General features: G+C 43.0%; 2 protein-coding genes across 5 annotated transcripts in view; one reads left to right on the top strand and one right to left on the bottom strand.

Annotated features, from left to right (window-relative positions):
• GABRG1 (gamma-aminobutyric acid type A receptor subunit gamma1) overlaps positions 1-22,879 on the top strand; it is a 76,024-nt gene that overhangs the window by 19,731 nt on the left and 33,414 nt on the right. For 3 of the 4 annotated variants that reach the window (XM_083458382.1, XM_083458384.1, XM_083458381.1), the window contains exons 2-3: positions 13,002-13,150; positions 17,412-17,479. In XM_083458382.1, the coding sequence (XP_083314508.1) occupies positions 13,002-13,150; positions 17,412-17,479 (217 nt within the window). Of the gene's footprint in view, positions 1-13,001; positions 13,151-17,411; positions 17,480-22,536; positions 22,765-22,879 lie in introns of those variants that run through there. The other variant, XM_083458383.1, reaches the window with a different exon arrangement.
• LOC310685552 (uncharacterized protein) overlaps positions 8,607-22,879 on the bottom strand; it is a 945,613-nt gene continuing 931,340 nt past the window's right edge. The window contains exon 2 of the mRNA XM_083458086.1: positions 8,607-8,862. The gene's annotated coding sequence lies outside the window, so the exon portion shown is untranslated. The remainder of the gene's footprint in view (positions 8,863-22,879) is intronic.

Below are 22,879 nucleotides of genomic sequence, written 5' to 3'. Positions count from 1 at the left end.
AAACGTGTGTTTCTTTGGGGAGAATAATAAGCAGGAAACTTCTTTAATTTATGCCATGAATTTGTAAACATTTGACTGCTTCAAGTTCCTGTGGCAAGAGTCAATGTTTATATGGATTAAGGGTGGGGGGATATTTGTTTATTCGGGCATAAAAATTCTCCAAATGAATACTTGCCAATTGCTCAAGCCCAAATTTGGATAGTGGAATTACAGTGGTACCTCAGGTTAAGTACTTAATTCGTTCTGGAGGTCTGTACTTAACCTGAAACTGTTCTTAACCTGAAGCACCACTTTAGCTAATGGGGCTTCCTGCTGCTGCCGTGCCGCCGGAGCACAATTTCTGTTCTCATCCTGAAGCAAAGTTCTTAACCTGAAGCACTATTTCTGGGTTAACAGAGTCTTTAACCTGAAGCATATGTAACCCGAGGTACCACTGTACTTCCAAAGCACTGAAAGAAATTTCCTGCTGGAGCACAATTTCTGTTCTCATCCTGAAGCAAAGTTCTTAACCTGAAGCACTATTTCTGGGTTAACGGAGTCTTTAACCTGAAGCATATGTAACCTGAGGTACCACTGTACTACTACTTGGGTTACATGATACAGGTAATACTAGCATTTAACTCTAGTCTGGGCATCCTGCTTGTGTGTGTGTGTGTGTGTGTGTGTGTGTGCAAAAAAAAATCTGAGGACCCTGACATCTGGAGTTGTTTCCTAAAGCAGTTGGAAGATGAGACCATCACAGAGGTTTATTAGAATAACATGTAGATGAGGATTAGGGCATGAAGCCTTTCTATTAATTCTCCTCCTAACCTCAGTATACTGTAGTTTGCTTCACTGAACTCGGTTATCAATTATTCATTTGCTACTTTTTTCCATATCTGATTAGCATGCCTTGAATTATTCTGAGGAGAGGGGAAAGCATATTTGAAAACCTCTTTGTTCACTAACTCAGCATAATAGGACACTAAGTTAAAAGGAAACATAATCTCAAATGTGAAGCACACAATTGGCTTCTAGAAAATTGCTACCCATGGATAACATGTCCAGTTCATGTGACCAACTGAGCACAGTGAAGGGTGAGATGGGGGGTTCCAACCCGGATGTCCAGTACAGTAGAACCAGTGTGGTGTAGTGGTTAAGAGCGATAGACTCGTACTCTGGGGAACTGGGTTCGCTTCCCCGCTCCTCCACATGCAGCTGCTGGGTGACCTTGGGCTAGTCACACTTCTTTGAAGTCTCTCAGCCCCACTCACCTCACAGAGTGTTTGTTGTGGGGGAGGAAGGGAAAGGAGAATGTTAGCCGCTTTGAGACTCCTTCGGGTAGTGATAAAGCGGGATATCAAATACAAACTCTTCTTCTACTATTACAGTGGTACCTCAGGTTAAGAACTTAATTCGTTCCGGAAGTCTGTTTTTAACCTGAAACTGTTCTTAACCTGAATCACCACTTTAGCTAATGGGGCCTCCTGCTGCTGCCACGCCGCCGGAGCACGATTTCTGTTCTCATCCTGAAGCAAAGTTCTTAACCTGAAGCACTATTTCTGGGTTAGCCGAGTCTGTAACCTGAAGCGTATGTAACCTGAAGCGTATGTAACCCGAGGTACCACTGTACTTACAAATGCCTCAGGTTACAAACGCTTCAGGTTACAAACTCTGCTAACCTGGAAGAGTTACCTCGAGCTGAGAATTTTGCCCCAGGATGAGAACGGAAATCGTGCTGCGGCGGCGTGGCAGCAGCAGGAGGCCCCATTAGCTAAAGTGGTGATTCAGGTTAAGAACAGTTTCAGGTTAAGAACGCACCTCCGGAACAAATTAAGTTCATAACTAGAGGTACCATTGTAATTTGTCTGGCAAAGCAGTGTTCCCAGTCATGCTGACAGAGACTGCACACTGCTTGTATGCACTTAGTCCTTTACAGGTGAGCCAATGAATGTGCGCAGGCAATGCTGTCATTGTGATCCAACTTCCTTGTCCTCTGTGCATTCACTGTACAGTGGTACCTTGGTTCTCAAACGCCTTGGTACTCAAACGCCTTGGTTTCCAAATGCTGAAAACATGGGAGTGTTCCAGTTTTTGAACGTTTTTCGGAAGCCGAACGTCCGATGCAGCTGTCAGCTATTGTTTCCGGGGCGCCTGCACCAATCAGAAACAGCGCCTTGATTTTCGAACATTTTGGAAGTCAAATGTACTTCCGGAATGGATTAAGTTTGGGGCTTTTGTTTTTGCTATTTATTTTGCGTTTTTGTTTTTGAGGCTTTTTCAGTTAATTTGTTTTTGTGACTGTGTGGAACCCAGTTCAGCTACAATGACTATCATCAGTGCAGGTAATGATGTTTTTTATTTTTTATGTTCTACAACACTGTCATATTTATTTTATAGGACGGTACATTGATTATTGCTTTCATTTTATGGATCAATGGTCTCGGCAGATAGTAAAATTCATGTTAAATTGCTGTTTTAGGGGCTGTTTATAAAACTCTGGAATGGATTAATCTGTTTTGCATTACTTCCTATGGGAAAGCGCCCCTTGGTTTTGGAACGCTTTGGTTTTGGAATGGACTTCCAGAAAGGATTAAGTTTGAGAACCAAGGTACCACTGTACCCAGTTTTGCCCCACAAGGTACAAGAAACAGTGAAAAGTGGTTGTGTGTGGAACTTGTGCTTCCACAAATGAGGTTTAAGAGGTGAGGTTCTGCCTTGATTTGGTCCCCTTTAGAATTACATTTTGTAATGTTTGCATTTATTTACATATATACAAGTTGAGTATAGGTGGAGGTTCATGGATTCACAACCTGAAATCTTCCAGAATTCCAACTTGCCTCTCTTATCTTCACTCTGTCCTCCCTGAAAACCACAAGCTACAGGGTGAGTCTTTTAAAAGAGGCCCCATGGAACATGTGTGCTCTGTATCCACAGGGCCTCTTTTAAAGGACTCACCCTGTACTTGCCGTCCCTCAACGGAAGACTCAGCTAAGGTAAAGGTAAAGGTACCCCTGCCCATTTGGGCCAGTCTTGACAGACTCTAGGGTTGTGCGCTCATCTCACTCTAGAGGCCGGGAGCCAGCGCTGTCCGCAGACACTTCCGGGTCACGTGGCCAGCGTGACAAGCTGCATCTGGCGAGCCAGTGCAGCACACGGAACGCCGTTTACCTTCCCGCTGGTAAGCAGTCCCTATTTATCTACTTGCACCCGGGGGTGCTTTCGAACTGCTAGGTGGGCAGGAGCTGGGACTGAACGACGGGAGCTCACCCCGCCGTGGGGATTCGAACCGCTGACCATGTGATCGGCAAGTCCTAGGCGCCGAGGTTTTACCCACAGCGCCACCCGCGTCCCAAGACTCAGCTACACAGCTGCAAATAAAATGTTTTACGTGTGTTTTAAATGCAACATACAACTTGGCACTAGATGGCGATGGTGAGCCTCATGGAAAATTCAATGTGTTTTTAAAAACGCTTTTAAAAGAAGCAATTTCAGAACTTTTTAAAATATGTGTGTAGATTCCACCTATGTCTAGCCTCATCAACTTCAGGTTGATAACCATTCAGTTAATCCAAGCAAAATAATAGACTGTTCTAGGCAAAACCCTTTTTCTTAGGGTTGTATTCATCTAACATATACCAAGAGTAAAACCATAAAAGTTAATAGATTTAAGTCAATCATGGTCATTAATTTTAATAAGTCCATATCATCCAACATCCCACTGATCAAAATCAGTCCTGAGCTCTCATGGGAGCAAAAAACGAGCATCTTTTGGTCTGGTGCTCTGAGACAACTTCTGTAATTCCAGGATGTCCCACTGAAATTGGAACTGTTGAGGGGTATGTGAGTCTACTCTAAGAAAAAGTTGATTGAACGTTGGAGAGAGACTGAGTTGAGAAATAAGACCAAGGGTACATATTGATATAGGAATGTATTAGATAAAATGTAAAGAAATATACAATAATAAGGAATATACAATGGGATAGACAGGAAGTCCAAAGTGTTGGTATATACAGTGGTGCCCCACAAGATGAATGCCTTGCAAGACGGAAAACCCGCTAGATGAAAGGGTTTTCCGTTTTTCGATGCGCTTCGCAGGACGAATTTCCCTATGGGCTTGCTTCGCAAGACGAAAATGTCTTTGCGAGTCTTGAGATTTTTTTTCACTCCCCACCCCCTTTTTCTAAGCCGCTAAACCGCTAATAGCCTTTTAGCAGCTAATCCGCTAATCCTTTAAGCCTTTAATAGCCGCTAATAACCGCTAATAGCCGCTAAAGCGCTAATAGCGCTAAGCCGCTAATAGGGTTGCTTCGCAAGACGAAAAAACCACTAGACGAAGAGACTCGCAGAATGAATTAATTTCGTCTTGCGAGGCACCACTGTATATGATTTTGGAATAGTTTTTTGCCCTTGGTTTTTTTTTCTTTTCTTTTAGTATATAAACTTTGTATACATGTTGAAAATTATAGTATAATAAGTCTTGTGATGTAATATGATAATGTTTACCGATGTAACATAAGAACTTGAATAAATAAATAAAATTCAAAAAAGGGGGGGAATTGATTGAAAACAACCCTTGCACCCCTGTTCCCATTATGGCTGAATCCTTTACAATCAGAGTTACTAAACTGGAAGGGACTAAAAAAAAGTGATTTAGTCTAAACTACGATCCCATTAAAAATACAGTGGGCAATAGCCATGGCTATCTCTAGATAGATGTGAGGATCGTGGGGGCTCAAAAACTGTGGTTGCTGGCTGTGAAACTCACTACATCTCTGCGGCAGCTTGCAGCAGGAGGCCTGATCCCTGCTGTGATGCAGTGGCACAACTGCGAGTATCTAACGGATGGGAAAACAGGGGTCAGTCTGGCAGGGATCAGGTGACACAAGGAACACATAAGGTCCCATCTGGCCCTATGAAGCTGACTCCTCCGTCTGACTAATGTGTCTCAGGTGCAGACTAAACTGCTCTCACATCACAGTATATCCCTGATTACCAGCCTGTTCACTGTCTACCAAACCATTAGCTCGCTTTCAGGCCACCAGCGCTGTCAGTATAGACTGAGGCTGCATATCTTGGATCATCAGATGCTGGCCACAAACCACTGGGCATGGCTACTAGAGGTGTGCAGAAGATTCCTGCAAATCCAGGATAACAAGCCAAGGTGGACTGCCTCCGCTTGATTTGGGGCTGTGGGTTAAACCACAGAGCCTAGGACTTGCCGATCAGAAGGTCGGTGGTTCAAATTCCTCTGACGGGGTGAGCTCCCATTGCTTGGTCCCTGCTCCTGCCAACCTAGCAGTTCAAAAGTACATCAAAGTGCAAGTAGATAAATAGGTACCACTCCGGCAGGAAGGCATTTCCGTGCGCTGCTCTGGTTCGCCAGAAGCGGCTTAGTCATGACCCGGAAGCTGTACGCCGGCTCCCTCGGCCAATAAAGCGAGATGAGCGCTGCAACCCCAGAGTCGGCCACGACTGGACCTAATGGTCAGGGGTCCCTTTGCCTTTACAAGGCAAGCACAAGTCAAAACAAGAAACCCCTGTGAGCTTTTGTGGCCACCTGCAATCCAGACACTTTTGTAAAAGGCTGCAGACAAGCATCTGAAAACACAAATCTTGGTTCTTAAGGTTAACCATGAAAGCTTCCGCGTGGGGGAGTAGCAACTTTGCTAAACGGAAGCACCCATCTTTAGCATAAGGAAAACACCAGGGTCAGAAGGTCAGAAGACAGGTATAGTTTGCAATCAAAGGGAATGGTCTTCCCAGCCATGCTTCTGCAGTCCTTTGACTGGAGAAGCCAGGGATTGAATCCAGGGCTTGCTGTAATACAAAGCATGTGCTCTGCTCAGGGGTGTAGGAAGTGGAGTGCGGTCCACCCGGGTGTCATCCTTGAGGGATGCCACACCATGGGGGGCTGCACTTACCACGGGGCCAGGCCTGCAGCGTGCCTGAGCCACGCGGCTCTCCTGGGAGTGACGCAGTGGCTCAGGGCTCCGCGCTGCCTGAAACGGCAGTGTGGGGCTTGCGTCCCCCAGTCGAACTCCATAGGCAGCTCGCTGTGCCACCCCCCTGGGTGGAACGCTGCGCTGCCCCTCTTGGCGGATCTCCATGGCGCCCCCGTGCACAGATTACTTCAGTGCCCCCTTGTGGCACCCCCATGCATGCGTCACTGAGGCACCCCCAAGGGCGGCTCGCTATTCCCCCGCCACTCCTGGTACCAGAGCAGCTAGCTACGCCCCTGGCTCTGCTAATGAACTATGGCCACATAGTGCTGCTGGTTTTATTATTGATAATAATATGTTGAATATTTATTGGAAAAGGGATAGGGAGATGTGACTGAGCCCTTGCTCTTCTCACCTCAGATATAATGCTGGTTTCAAATGATTAAGTGATCTAGATTAATACAGTATTTTGTGTTCCCTGGAAAGCAAATATTGCTAGCTTCATCTTTAGTTTAACCTCCCACTCCGGGTGCCAGAGCAGCTAGCTACGCCCCTGGCTCTGCTAATGAACTATGGCCACAACCCACAAAGCACTGCAGTGGCAGCACTGTATGTGTGTTGTCCCCTACAGCAAGGAGGGTGGGCCAGCTTTGCTGATTGGCTCCTCCTGACACGAAGAAGAAGAGAAGAAGAGTTTGGATTTGATATCCCGCCTTTCACTCCCTTTAAGGAGTCTCAAAGCGGCTAACATTCTCCTTTCCCTTCCTCCCCCACAACAAACACTCTGTGAGGTGAGTGGGGCTAAGAGACTTCAGAGAAGTGTGACTGGCCCAAGGTCACCCAGCAGCTGCATGTGGAGGAGTGGAGACGCGAACCCGGGCCCCCAGATTACGAGACTACCGCTCTTAACCACTACACCACACTGGCTCTCACCACACTGACTCATTCCCCATCCCGCCCTTCACTTGCCAGAGCAGGCATCTACAAGAAATGCCTGTGTTTGGGGTTTTTTTTGGCCATTTAAAATCGAGGTTCTGTTTCTACCGGCGTTCAAAACGTTAAGCATAAATTGGCACTCTCTGAAGCATCCTCGAGGCATAGACGTGTGCAGCAGACAATGAAGGCCTGTTTCTAAATGACTAGTTGGAGGATTAGCTCCCCGCCACCTCCGCCCCAGTAATGCAGAATGCTGATTTTGTGGCTATAGTGATGAGATTTACTAATATGCATTTGCCATTAATTCAATCATACTCATTATCTCGTTCGTTCAAAGGAACAGCAGAGGGACTCTCAAAAGCCTTGTGGGTGGTTCAAAATCCCCCTGGCGAACCTGCATCCAAGAGTGCCCTACTTTTGCTCAAGATATGGCACAGGCACCCTCCTCATTTAGACTTCACATACTTTTATTATTATTATTATTAATTTGCAGTCTACACAGCAGTCATATTCTGAAGCTGAACTTTCCCGGCAATGATTATCCCTTATTCATTCAATTACAAAGAGTTTTATGTGGGCAGCTCACCATTCCCTGCGTTCCAGAAATGGAACTGCAGACAGGATCATGTTTTAAATGAGGGGTCTCACCATGGACAGCGAGAACAGACCTGGGCTTCAGCCCTAACCAGCTTTACCTGGGAGTAAATCCCATTGAATCCAATAGGAGTTACTTTGGAGCAGCTCTTTGAGCACCCATCCAACATATACTGCTTTGTGTAAATAAATGCTTACCATTCATCTCCATGGGGGATGGATAAATCACTAAGGAGCAAGTGATGAGGGTTAGAAAAAGAAGAAAATTACCTGCTCACCATCTCATTGATTACTGGGGATATTGCTATTGTAAAGGGTGGAACAAAGGACATGATCAGGCATGCTTGTACTTTTGCGTGGGGTGAGTAGGGTCTGGAGAAGTCACATGTCTGTATTCCAGCCTTCTCTTTCTCAACAAATTAGCAACAGCAGCACACACTATAACAATAATAAATATAAGGTGTACAGGTATGTAAAGCATCACATTCCCATCTCAGTAATCTGTGCGATCACTTTGCAATTTATATTTATACATGCCTACATGATTCTCAGTGTAGCATCACTCAGGTAGTTAGAAGGCAAGTTATTTTCACACTTTCAAAAACAGAACTGCCAGCAACACATTTGGTCATTACACTGTCTATTGTTTTTACTTAAAAACAGCTTAATAGTTTAGAAAACTCTTTGAACATCTTGATTGCCATTCGTTTGGTAGTGTTGCTTTGCCATGTAAAGTTATATTCACATCTACCTGCAGTTTCCTCCCACCCTCCTCTTTTGCCCATTTACAGAGTGGGATATGATGAGATGTAGTGGGAAATGAGGAAGGAAAGATAGTGGGATATTGGGGATGGGAGAGGCTGGGATGAGGGATAGTAACAGATTGGAAAGATGTGGTGCTAAATAGAAATTGCATTCAACAATGCAGTTTGCTAATGCATCAAACAAAAAGAATAAACACTGAAAATAAAAAACATTCAAGACGTAGGGTTGACTTTAGAGATTATTTCTACAGTATTGCCTTTCTTTGCATCACTCTTCATATAATGTTCAGGGTAGTTTTCTAGCTCTCTGTTAATCCTTTAAAAAGACATGAAAACTTAATTTATTTTGTGGAAGTGCAATTCTACCCAAATAAAAACCATTGTATGAATAAAAGACTACTCCCACGGTAAGTGAATCCATAATGCTATTCCTTTTGGAAAGTCAAACACCCTGATCTAGCCATCAGTTCAAGAAAGGAACGAATGAATGAATCTTTATTTGCGTCAGCCATCGGCCATAGCAATAAAACAACAATACGATATACAAAGAATAGAAATAAAAAGTCAATTATATAAAATACATTTTAGGGTTTTGAATCAATAGTCAAATAGTGGATCTTATTTTGATTGCCCCAGCTAAAAACATTGCAACCTTTGCTGCCACCTGCTCATCTTGATCAGCCAAGAGAAAGCACACTGTGGCAGTGGCTGGGCTGACCCAGAATGGAGAATAAAAGAGGGGTGATAACTTCATTCCTCAGGTCTTTATAAAGTGTGCAAGCCAGAAGGACATGCACCACTGATTTGGTACTGCCATCTCCACAGGGACATAAACGTTTTCCATGTGGAATCTGTTGGAATTGTCCCTCAAGAACAGCCGAGGGCAATACATTCAATCGTGCGAGAGTAAAAGTGCGTCCATAGTTTAGACGCCATCATTCCAAGATACGGGAACCTGTACAGAACTGCCTTGGAATAATAGAATTTTTGAACTGGAAGGGACTTCAAAGGTCACCTATTTATTCATTTGTTTAATTTATTTATATGCTACTTTATACTTAAGACATTCTTTAAAGGATCCAACCCTCTACTCAATGAAGGATCTACAATGCAGGATGCAATTGCAGTACAGTGGCCCTGATCTCTTCTTGGGTCACTCATTTTGGTGGAAGAAGCAGATCCATGCAATCATTTCTTTGTGTATGGAGATCCATGTTATCTATTGGTAAAGGTTGATCCATTTTGTAACAGATTTACACACAGAGAGAGAGATTTCTGGATTGGGCAGTACTCTGTTGAAACTAAGAAGCAGCAATAATATATGTTTACAAAATATTAGGATCCCCCCCCCCCCCGAAATAACTGTGCTTAACTTAGGTTTATAATGGTTTTCTCTCCATTCTATATGTGCATTCTGCGCATTAATTAATGCTCACTATTGTCTGTCTGTCAAGATATGCTCATCACTGCTATGGTTACCATTTTCAGTCTGGGTGCACTTTGTTTGACTTCAAGCCTCCAGCAATTGCTTGAAAATTTATTGGAACGAGTAATGGAGATTGCAAACTTTAGCACTGGAGGAATATTTAAAGTCCGCACTCATTTGATTCAAATAGAGAGAAAATTACTTCTAGGCATTCTTTGACCTTTGAGGGGATCATCTGAATGAATTTGCAGACACGCTCAAGCTGTTGCCCATTTTTTCCCCCTTGCGTGTATTTGCAAAACAGCAATTTATACTTTATCCAACTGAAGGGTAAGTAATAAATGGACATGCAATTGTTTTCACTCTGCAGCTCCTTCCTTTTTTTCATCTTCATAAGAGTATGCAGATAATAATTCAACAGAATTATATTGAGTCTAGAAGTAATGTACTTGTGAACAACTAATTTACTTGCTAACTGTCCTCATTTGGGGACATCATAATAATGTCCAAGATTCAAAGATAAGCATGGGCATGCCAAGAGGGGGGTTTGATTTGTTTTCATTGAATGCTAAACTAATCCCCACCACCACCAATATTGTTGTTGTTTAGTCGTTTAGTTGTGTCCGACTCTTCGTGACCCCATGGACCAGAGCACGCCAGGCACTCCTGTCTTCCACTGCCTCCCGCAGTTTGGTCAAACTCATGTTGGTAGCTTCGAGAACACTGTCCAACCATCTTGTCCTCTGTCGTCTCCTTCTCCTTGTGCCCTCCATCTTTCCCAACATCAGGGTCTTTTCCAGGGAGTCTTCTCTTCTCATCAGGTGGCCAAAGTATTGGAGCCTCAGCTTCACGATCTGTCTTTCCAGTGAGCACTCAGGGCTGATTTTCTTCAGAATGGATACGTTTGATCTTCTTGCAGTCCATGGGACTCTCAAGAGTCTCCTCCAGCACCATAATTCAAAAGCATCAATTCTTCGTCGATCAGCCTTCTTTATGGTCCAGCTCTCACTTCCATACATCACTACTGGGAAAACCATAGCTTTAACTATACGGACCTTTGTTGGCAAGGTGATGTCTCTGCTTTTTAAGATGCTGTCTAGGTTTGTCATTGCTTTTCTCCCAAGAAGCAGGCATCTTTTAATTTCGTTGCTGCTGTCACCATCTGCAGTGATCATGGAGCCCAAGAAAGTAAAATCTCACCACCCATATAGCCAACTACTTTTGAATGCCACCCCCATTTCAAAAGCAGTTTACCATTTGGAGTAAGAGGACAGCTGTTTTAGAAACACAAATCCACAGCCCTGTTGGAAGTGTGGAACTATCTGCCTGGGTCTTTGGACCCTCTTCTATGAATCCATTAAAATACTTTTTGGAAGTGAGAACTAGGCAGACTTGAACACGTAGCTGATATAACTTTGTACTTTCCATATGGAAGCTTCTGGCTTGATAACGATTGCCATTGCCAGCCTGGAGAGCCATTCAGGTGATGATTTGGATCTCTGAGGGAAGAATGCGAGATAATCCTTCTAACATGATTGAATGTCCTAGAGCAATTTGAGCAAAGTGCTCAGCATGCCACAGCTTAAAGTAGGATGCTGGAAGGCTGTGGGGCTGTAGTGCAAGAAAAAAAGATGTGGCCATACGATGGAAACGGGCAAAATTAAATGTAGGATTTCATTCCACGAACAAAAGTGTATGCTGCCTATTATGGTACTTTAGTATGGGAAAACCTGGAATAACTTAATAACGAAATAGATTACTCAGCAGTCTGGAAAGAACAAATTTCATCCGTTGATTTTTTTTTTTTTTTTTACATACATAAAAGCTACAATTACCTTCTGATTACCTTACAACAATCTAAATTTGTTAATAGCATTATATATATATTATCTTCATTTTTTAAACAATTTCTACCTTGTTTTAGTCTGTGTGATATCAAGTTTGTATTTAAAAGTGTAAAAATCTATAAGGTGTAAGTATTAAAAATTTGGGGATTTTTTTTAAAAAGAAGGGTATATCGCTGCATAGCAGATGCCATATGCACCTCAATGAAGAACAGTATCTTTTACCCCTTCTATACATATATAAAAAATGAGAATACAACTGTGTAAGAACTGATACCTGGATTTGTTTGTTTTCCTCTTTCCTCCCCATCCCACTTCCCTTTTTGTATTGCATATATAAGAATAGAACACTATTTTAAATTGTAAACCACCTTGGATGAATTAGCAGAATGTAGTACATACCGTACCTTAAAAGTAAGAATGTGTATTTGATTCAAAAGAATCCAGAGCCCAAGCAGGGCACCTCAGAAAGAGTTGTGGCTTGTCTGGGGTAAAGTGGGATCAGCAGAAGGTAGCCGGAGTTGAAGGAAAGATTTTATCATATATAGAATAATACCAGGGTGGGATGATGGGGGAAAGGAGAACTCCATTGCGATTGACAGGCAAGTTTGTATTCCAGGTGACTTATGAATTATTATACCTGGAAACCAAATCCCTTTTGGCTCGTCTCATTCACAAATCAACTTTAAAAGGTATCTAGCGCAAAAGCCCCTGAGTCTCTTTAAATGCAGTGCAGTGGATTTCTTAGCTATGAGTGCCTCTGTCTTGCCTGAACTTTTCAGACTCATTGCTCACAGAATGCTGGTGGAGATTACCCACCCCAAAACAACAATGGCTGCCCTAGCAGAAACATACTTCCGCTATCCATTGGAAATTTGGCATGGTCCATGTCCTCAGAAGGGGTGACCTTGCCTACAAATTTCATTCAATTCTGCTTCAGAATAAAACAAATATTGTTAACATTTCCTTAAAAATAATAATTTACGGTAAATTTGAAACTACACAACACAAAACCCCCTGAACATATTTGCCTAGAATTTGGCAGGTTGTATCTACTCTTGAGGGACTAGCTTGCTTGCAAATTTTACTCACTTGTGTCAAAAGAAAATAGTTACAGATTTTTAATAAAATTCTTTTTTAAAAATTCTCAGATGTTTTAAAGGAAAACATGCATGAGTAAGCCCCATATAAATTATATTGGGAGTTGCTGTTACAGACCTGTGGTACTATCCCCCTCTAGTTCTGCTAATTTCACTAAAATGCACAGTGTTTAATTATACAACTTCACTGTGATCAAGTTGACTGATTTTTAGGAAAATGAAGATAGTTGGGCTAGGAATGAACAGTTAAATGTATTTTTGAACACATTTTTTTGTTTCATTGTGACCCTAACTGCTGCTATTTTAATGCTTTTGCATATTTATTTTATGCAACACTGATTGTTGAATATTTCATTCTTCACACTGCTAAGTTCCATTATTTTCCCTCTCCCAACCTTTCATTGAACTACCATTAGCATGGATAAAGCAGATGATGAAGATGACGAAGACCTAACTGTGAACAAAACATGGGTGCTTGCTCCAAAGATTCACGAAGGAGATGTCACGCATATACTGAACTCTTTACTCCAGGGCTATGATAATAAACTCCGACCAGATATTGGAGGTAAGTGGTATTAAAATTTCACTTTTAAAAGAATATATATTGAATACATCTTGGCAACAGCTGTTTTTGCTGGATCAGGCCTCTAATTCTGGGATAATTGTGCTCCGAGCCCCAAAACGCATCCCCCATGGAAACACAGTGGAGACAGAATTTAGTTTAAATGTTAATGGGCAAATTTTGGCCACAACTTTATTAAATACACAAACGTGACTGGTATTGACTTAGGCATTGGTATCAAAACTATAATTGGCTCCTGCCCCACCCTAGCAGGAAGCCTGGAAGGGTGAACTACCAGCAGGGGGAGCTCCATCAATGTATATTGACTGGCGCTCACCCCTGGGGTTCCCGGGGGTCCTGGCATGGCCCTAGCCCCTCTCCAGGCTTCAGACGAGATCAAGACCCCCAGATTCCTTTAACGGAATACCCTATTAATTGGAGGGGCAGGTGATGGCCGCACCTCCCCTCCCCACATTCCCCTAAACCAATGCCTAACCGCCAAACCTTACAAAGTTGTGACGATTGCTAAGAGGTAGGCAAAAACCAAGTGGCCACAGCCAATCTGCCACATTGGACCAAATTCCTACCCGGCTCCCGTTCCAAAACAGGCGACCAACCAAAGTCCAAAGCAAGGCCAAACATGACCTAATTAACGGGTGGGTGGGCGGGTGTTCGGCAGCGCGAAGCAAAAGGAGGTCCCAACGTTGCGCTGCCAAATAAATACCCCCAACCCCCAACCTTGCCACGCTGCTGATTGGCTAAAGGCCATTGGCTTAACTGTGGCACCACCGGCTTGGAGTGGGGGAAGCCCCACCCACAAGCAATTGGGGGAAGAGTTCCAGTGCCGAGCACAACATGGGCCCTCTGTTAGGAGAATCTAACTTATCACAAAGTGTCTGTTTAATATAATGCATGTAAGACCTGCTAGTGGAACACTCATTATCCAAAATTTCAGTTATCCAAACAAAAACAATTATACCCAAACCTCACTACAACAACTGAGGGTTCAGATATCTGAACAGCTGAGATTTGCCCACTTCCTTACTTGTTTGTGCTTTGCTGGTCAGCGGCAGCCATATTGGGCCGAAACCATCGAGAGAGAAGGAGAGTTTGGACAAATCGGTCTTTCCTTTGTTTGCCTTTTGCTGGTTGACTGCAGCAGTTTCTGGCAGAAACCAGGGCCGGGAGGGAGATGCAAGAAATTAGAAATGTTCCCATAGGAAATAGTGGAAACCCTCAGCGCATTATGTGAACACTTGCCTAATGAACAATTTCTTGGGAATGCATTGCGTTTGGAAAGTCGGACCTGTGTGTCTATTAAAAGCAGAGATTCAATATACTGATTTTATTGTAAAGTTACTCCTGGCTTCTCTACAACCCCCATAGTCCAGATAAAAAGACAAACAAATCACTAAACTCTTCCGTGCTGAAAGTTCCTCTTTTGATTGCACTTCTTTAATTGCATAATAATAATAATAATAATAATAATAATAATAATAATAATAAATTTTATTTATATCCCGCCCTCCCCAGCCGAAGCCGGGCTCAGGGCGGCCAACAACAATCAAATAATCAAACAATCAAATAATCCAACATTCTAAAAACATTTCATTATAAAAATTAATTAAAATCAAATTAATGGCAACCGTTAAGCAAAATTCTGTGCAAGTTGCCAGAGGAGGGAGTCAGGCTGTGCCCTGACCAAAGGCCTGGTGGAACAGCTCTGTCTTGCAGGCCCTGCAGAAAGATGTCAGGTCCCGCAGGGCCCTAGTCTCTTGTGACAGAGCGTTCCACCAGATTGGAGCCACAGCCGAGAAAGCCCTGGCTCTAGTTGAGGCCAGCCTAACCTCTCTGAGGCCTGGGACCTTCAGGATGTTTTTATTTGCAGACCGTAGGATCATAGTCTTAATGGATCATAGTCACATTTCTATCCTATCTTGCACAAAGGGAAAGCAACCTGAAGCCACACACCTACCCCCCCCCCCCATTGCAGCAATGAACTCTGTTTACATACGATACCTGAAAAATAATTAAGGTCTGCTTTCAAAGTGAGGAACCACCTTTCTTATGGCACAAGGAGATAGGCTCAAATGACAACTGTTGCTCATTAGCTATTGAGGTTATCTGGAGATGACATTGATTACATTGCTACCCACTCCATTTTGTTAGATTTGGGGTGGGCTGTGAAATGTGTATTATTTTTTTTTAAAGTTTACGTGTATGACCCAGGTGGCTCCTGGGCAGAGAGAAATTCACAATTAAATGAATTATTGGTCAGGCAGACAAGGACAGGGGAGTGGGCCGGTGAAGATATTTTCTTTGAAGTTAAGTTTGAAAATACTCTGCAACATAACAATTAAGTTCTGAGTCACTGTTCTTTCATATAAGTGATTGATTTTGTGCCCGGTGTAGTGTATTGATCAAGAGTCTAGCTGAAGAGATATTAATAAACCTGAGTTGTGCTTTGGTCGGGATACAATTACGAGGGCTGAAGAAGCTAATGGATTTTCTAAACCTATCTTTGCTAAGAACATATTGAGAGGAAAGAATTGGTTTTGTGTTTTCAATGTATTAATTTGCAGGCTGCATAATTAGTGGTGTATTTGATTGGTTTTACCCATTTGTTACTTTTATGCATTAATCATAATTTGGAGTATGAATGCTTGCCATCCGCTCCCCGTGCCCCAGCTTTAAAAGCTTAAAAAACCCTTTATCCCCAATGTTTTAATATGATCCATGTTACTAAACAATATTTTATGTCAACTAAGGTTGCAATCCTACAGTACTTACCTAGGAATAAGACCCATTCAATTCAATGGGACGTCTGTGTACATTGGGTCTGAACATAAATAGAAGAGCAAAGTTTTAGATGAGGTGTTTCACCGAAGCATGATGCTTATATTAAGAACATTTTTTAGTTGATAAATTACAGGTGTTTGGCCTGATCTACCCCCTCCCAAATCTGCAGAGCAGTAGGCAAGCAACTCTGTGTTTTCAGGAGGAAGTGCTGATTGGCACTGAATAGTGCCAATCCTTTCTCTTCTTCCTCTGCCAACCTTCTGCAGGGATTCTGCTGATATGCCAGCAAAACCTCTGCCTAGCTGGCTACATTATATAGCAGGGAACCCTTCCATGCACCACAAATGGGCATTCAACAGCTGTTTTCTCTATGTGCTCCTCTAATGTTCCATGTTGGAGTACATAGGGAACTCCCTTATACTATCAGACTATTGGTCCATGTAGCCTTTTACACCCTTGTGCAAATTAATTGAAACAAACAATGTAGTTTATTCTACAAAACTCACATATACATGTACAAAACTCACATATACCGTACGTACATTAGTAACGGATATGACCTCCGCTATTTTTAAGCAGCATTTGAACACGGTTTGGCATGGAGTCTACTAGTTTTGAACAGTCACTGTTGATTTTCGGATCCCTGTACCACACTTGAATCAGCGCCTGAATGAGCTTCTCCGTAGTCGTACAGTCTACAGCACGGAGGCGACTTTTGCATATAGTCCACAAATTCTCAATGGGATTTAAGTCCAGGGAATTCCCTGGCCAATCAATTACCTCTATTTGCTGCTCTGTCATGAATTTCTTTATCACTTTCAATGTGTGACAGGGGGCTAGGTCCTGGTGCAATATCCCAGTACCATCAGGATACCTCTTTTCCAGCTCTGGAATAACTCTCTTTCGTAGAACCTCACCATATTGTGGCGAGCGCATCATACCTTCTACTGGCTGCAGGCTTCTGACACCATAATGATCAACTCACTTTTTGAGTACAGGATTGAAACATGCTTTGTTTCAATTAATTTGCACAAGGGTGTATTGTCTATTCTGAGCGACACCTGTTTCTCAGGGTCCTAGGTGCATCATCATTTACCTGTTCCATTGTAACCTGGAGTTATGGGGTACTGAACTTGGTACCTTGGGCTTGCAGAGCTTGAGCTCCCATAGAATAGCTTGCTGTGGGCCTGGAGAGTAGTGGGCAACTGGATGCCAGCAGGAGGTGTGGAATGGTACCCCATTGTTAAAAATGGCCAGGCAGTGTGCTCAGCATAGTAGCATATCATACCACCTGAAGGCCAATACCAAGCTGTGTACAATGCCCATGAAGCTGTGTGTCCACACAAAGGGATGCATTAGGGAGACTAATGGTGTGGTCTTCTATTGATTCACAAAAAAATTACATTACTCGACAACAAAGGAAGCACCGCATTTCACATGGAATTATGCTTACTGTTTTGTTTAGTGAGAACTACAGTAATTGAAACTGATGTCTATGTTAACAGCATTGGTCCGGTCGATCCAATTAATATGGTAAGTTTATAGTTATAATAGAACTTCCAAGGTAAGATTCTTTTTTGATATCCATCTGCTTTCCAATGCCTCTCACACTATCAAGAGATAAGGTAACCTTGTGCTTTTGAAAAGCGACTATTATTTTGACTGAGATAGCTGAGACATCAAGTATTCTTTAGAAGCTACTTTTGTTATCAAGGAAAATCTAGCCGAATTAAGAGTCATAGAAGACAAAGGCAACATTTGAAATGGAACTACGCTAACCTTATTCAATGACTCCCTTTTACTTCGTATCCTCCTGACAATCTGTAAACGACTGCTTGGCAGATCAGAACTAAATTAGGCTAAAATGGAATATGATCTAAGTATATTTAAATACCAACAAATACTGTTTAGGTACTTATGCTGTTAAAATATGCAAGGTAGGAAAGCTTGCATGCTGCTGAAGCTTTAGTAAGGTAGCTTTTGACTTCCAATTTGGGACTGAGGCAGTTTTGATTGTAGGAGGGTGACCAACATTCTGATCATACTGTGATCATACTGTGTTTCAGAACCCTGATTTGCTAGGATTCTAAAATATGCAAAAGAGCACCCTCTAATTTGCGGAGGGTTATCAGAAGGGTCACTGTGACCCCACTTTTCATGTTTGTTTAACACTAATATAGAATGTGTAAAGAGGGCTTTCATCTTCGTGAATTCTGATACAGACTGTACTGAGATTCACGACTTCAGGACTAAAACGCCGATTCAAACATTGCTATCAATCAGATTTTTCACTTCTCTGAATGTTGTGGTGCAATTGCTGCTGCTGCTGTTTTAAAAATATCAAAATGTAATTTAAAATGTGTATTTTGAGATATAATACTTTCAGATATGTTATTTAGATGTGAATTTTCATGAAGTTTTTTTTTAAAATTGAAAATTAATGCAAAAATGGAACACAAGTCATCAAATGGTGTCATTTGTCCATACCTAGTAATGATCTCCTCTAAGCACAGCTCTGGACAGCTCTGTGTTCTCTCTCTCTCTCTCTCTCTCTCTCTCTCTCTCTCTCTTTGTGTGTGTGTGTGTGTGTGTGTGTATGTGTGTACCTTTTCAGAGCTTCTGATCTTGTAGCTACACTGACTCCCATGGCCATAGGAAGAAAACCTATGTATCTTGCATAATGCCTTTGACACCCCTAAATAATTATTTAAGAGACCCTCTCAGGGGGACGCGGGTGGCGCTGTGGGTAAAAGCCTCAGCGCCTAGGGCTTGCCGATCGAAAGGTCGGCGGTTCGAATCCCTGCAGCGGGGTGCGCTCCCGTTGCTCGGTCCCAGCGCCTGCCAACCTAGCAGTTCGAAAGCACCCCCGGGTGCAAGTAGATAAATAGCGACCGCTTACTAGTGGGAAGGTAAACGGCGTTCCGTGTGCGGCTCTGGCTCGCCAGAGCAGCGATGTCACACTGGCCACGTGTCTCTGGACAGCGCTGGCCCCCGGCCTCTTGAGTGAGATGGGCGCACAACCCTAGAGTCTGTCAAGACTGGCCCGTACGGGCAGGGGTACCTTTACCTTTACCTTTACTCAGGTAAAACCCTCGGTACTGAATAGCAACCATGGCTCAGAAAGCTGTGTTTGTAGTAAACCACCCTGAGAGGAGCTATTCAGATTGAGAGTGTTTAGAAATTTTAAAATAAAGAAGGAAAAGGGTGGGGTGGGGGGGGGAAGAAACCCTGTCACAAACTGGATTGATTTTTGTCAAGGTGTTAAGTGTCTGCCTCTTTCTCTTTGCTTCAACAATCTATATGCAGCAAACTTTTACGAGAATTCATTGAGTTTGTTTCCATGTTTTTGGCTGCATAGTTATTCAGCATGGTGATTGTGTTAGCATTCAGGGATTGATGCCAAACACCGTAGTTCACAGCTTACATTTTCGAAACATTCAAAATAGATGATAATTTCCAGGTAAGAGTTTTGTTTGTTAAAATATTTTGATAACTTTGCATAACACTTAGCTGTAAGTGGGAATAGTTAGTGCTAAAAGATTAATTACTTCAACAAATTACCATAAGACCTTGAAATAATTTTTAGATTCATTTCTGGGTTTTTGCCAACTTTTGCAATTGGCTTGTTTTGAAAAGCTACCCCAAATATTTACCCCAAAGCCTTCCGAGCTCTCTTTCGCACCATTTTTCCAGGTCAGTTAGGGTCACAATTTTATTCTACATTCATCATTACTCAATATATTTTCTCCCTTGAATCATCTATTTTATGCTGTTGTTTCTCAATGTTGTCTTTTCCACGGTATAATATTGTATCATTATTCAGAGGCATCTCATTTTCAGGATTTAAGGGGGAATGTTGTGGAAGACAGAGTCCAGGGAAAGGGACAAATTTGATGGGTGGTAGAGTGACCACTAGGGGGACGCGGGTGGTGCTGTGGTCTAAACCACAGAGCCTAGGGCTTGCCAATCGGAAGATCGCCGGTTCAAATCCCAGCAACGGGGTGAGCTCCCGTTTCTCGGTCCCAGCTCCTGCCAACCTAGAAGTTCAAAAGCACGTCAGAGTACAAGTAGATAAATAGGTACCGCTCCGGTGGGAAGGTAAACAGGGTTTCCGTGTGCTGCTCTGGTTTGCCAGAAGTGGCTTAGTCATGCTGGCCACATGACCTGGAAAAACTGTCTGAGGACAAATGCCGGCTCCCTCGGCCAGTAAAGCGAGATGAGCGCCGCAACCCCAGAGTCGTCCGCGACTGGACCTAATGGTCAGGGGTCCCTTTACTTTACCATATATAAATATAAATGCAATCTAGCAATCAAAGTAATCAATAACACAATTAGTACACTACTCAGTAGGTTGCTCATGTAACATTAGTCCGAGTCCGAGTAGACCCACTGAAATTAATGAACCTGACAAACATGACAATGGGTCATGGGAATTAATGGGAAATTAATTGGCAGCCAGGTTGGCATTATATGCGCAAACCATCTTGTGAGCAACCTGGAGGCTGAATTCTGTGCCAGCTGAAGTTTCCAAACTGCCTTCAGAGGCAGCCAGCCCTACGTATAACCTAAAAGTTACTAGAACATAGATGACAGAAGTTCCATTGAATTCAATGAAACTTTTTTCCAGGTAAGGGTATACAGGATTGCACCTGATAGCAAATCCCTGTGCAAAATTATGTACTGTAAGAAAGTTTACCACTATCCCTCAAACATTTTAGTTTGTCATAAATGTGTGAGTCTTAGGCAATCAGCACCTTTAAAAGGTAAAGGGACCCCTGAAAATTAGGTCCAGTCGTGACCGACTCTGGGGTTGCGGCGCTCATCTCGCTTTATTGGCCAAGGGAGCTGGTGTTTGTCCGCAGATAGCTTCTGGGTCATGTGGCCAGCATGACTAAGCCGCTTCTGGCGAACCAGAGCAGTGCACGGAAACGCCGTTTACCTTCCCGCCAGGGCGGTACCTATTTATCTACTTGCACTTTGACGTGCTTTCGAACTGCTAGGTTTGGTAGGAGCAGGGACCGAGCAACAGGAGCTCACCCCGGCGTGGGAATTCAAACCGCCGACCTTCTGATTGGCAAGTCCTAGGCTCTGTGGTTTCCCTAATCAGCACCTTTATATTTTACCAAAAGCAAAAGGTGCAGTATCTAGGGAATAGGTAGCCCTCCAGATATTATGAACCACACTTCCCAGTAGCCCCAGCCAAGATGGCCAATTGTCAGGGATAATAGGAGTTGCAGTCTAACAACAAGCTGAAGGGCGCTACAGTGTTGGCTACCCCTGACCTAAAGTAACATGACTACTCAGAAGCATGGAGTGGGGGTCATGCTTTTAGTTCTACCCTGATGTCACCTCTTTGTATTTCAACAATCATGTCATTGGTGGATGTATCTAAAGAAAGCCCAGAGCAAGTCTTTCTCCTTAAGAGTAAAGGCTCCATGCGATCAGGACACCTGAGAAGGACTGGTGGGAGTTGCAACCCAAAATATTTGGAGGATACCAGGTTTGAGGAAGGCTCTTCTACACAATCATGTACTACCTGTGAATGGGGCTTTAGCACTGTATCTTTTTCATTTAAAAAAACCCACCCCAATATCTTGCAAAACTGATGTTTTTGTGAACTCTATTAATAAAATGACAGGGTAGTACAGCATCTTTATCCCGTAGGTGACTGAGGTGCCACTGAAGGTCATTGTAATTTATGTCTAATGAGGTCTGCCCGTGATAATCACAACATGAGATACTTGTAGGTCTTGGTTTCTTATCACTTCCTAAATTAGACACCTCTTCATAGAAATACCCTTAATTTAAACTTGGTATAAAATTGTGCTTCATTGGTAGCATCTAACTTGAATTGCTTGTGAGCTACTTCAGGATGCTCGCTCCAGAACTGGAATTCTTTGGGCTTTGGCATGGGATCTCCAGTGGGGACCCCCCTCTCCTTAACCTTGGATCTTTTTCATGCTCCCGCTGTCCTCTTTGAGGGCTACAGTCTTAGTGAGAGCGACAGTGCCTGATGTTGCTATTTTGTTGTCCCTAGAGCTGGCTCTACATAGAGAGAAGTAAAGTCTAGACCAGGCATGGCCAAACTTGGCCCTCCAGATGTTTTGGGACTACAACTCCCATCATCCCTAGCTAACAGGGCCAGTGGTCAGGGATGATGGGAGTTGTAGTCCCAAAACATTTGGAGGGCCAAGTTTGGCCATGCCTGGTTTAGGGACAGGAAAATAATTTGGTCTTCTTTTTGCAGTGGCTCATTCCAAAAAATGATTCTGGATCAAACCACAAGTCCCATTCCAGTCATGCATTTCTTGGGGTTTTACGATTCTTTTTCACTGTGCAAAAAGTGTGCACAAAAATACCTATTTTATGTAGAAGCTGTGTGAAGAAATGCATATGGATAGCTGCCTTGGAAAGTGTAAAAACTGGGTTTTACATAAAAGATTGATCACAAAATTCTTGCAGTGGCACACAACAGGACGGAATGGAACGGAACGGAACAGAGTTATGGTTGGGTGCCAGAAAGAGTGAAAGGAAACAGTATTAGCTGCTTAGCCCCATCCCTAGTAAAGACTTCAACAAGTCTAAGTGACTGTGCTCTGTGTGGATCAAGGAGGTGGGTTTCACACGCAATAAATTCTAGTGCTGTCACTCAACAGAGTTTGTTTACTTGATGTTTACAGCACAGCCTGCCTCCTAAATCAGGCTTATGTGCTCAAGGTTGGAGATGCAAGGATGGAAAAATAATGAAGAGAACAGTCAGTCCATTCCAGCATGTGTGGCTTGTTTACTTTACATAATGTCCTTCATTATGCTGCAAGGTAGTGGGAGAGAAATGTTTGTGTGTGTGAAGATTTCAAGAGTTGCAATGTGTGCCTATGTATTGTACATAGATACACCTACAACAAGTTAGTCCAATCCACTTCTAAGGCCATT

This window comes from Podarcis tiliguerta (genome assembly GCF_965153285.1).
Source record: "Podarcis tiliguerta genome assembly, chromosome: 9".
Taxonomy (NCBI): domain Eukaryota; kingdom Metazoa; phylum Chordata; class Lepidosauria; order Squamata; family Lacertidae; genus Podarcis; species Podarcis tiliguerta.
This window is presented reverse-complemented; position numbering and strand designations above follow the sequence as displayed.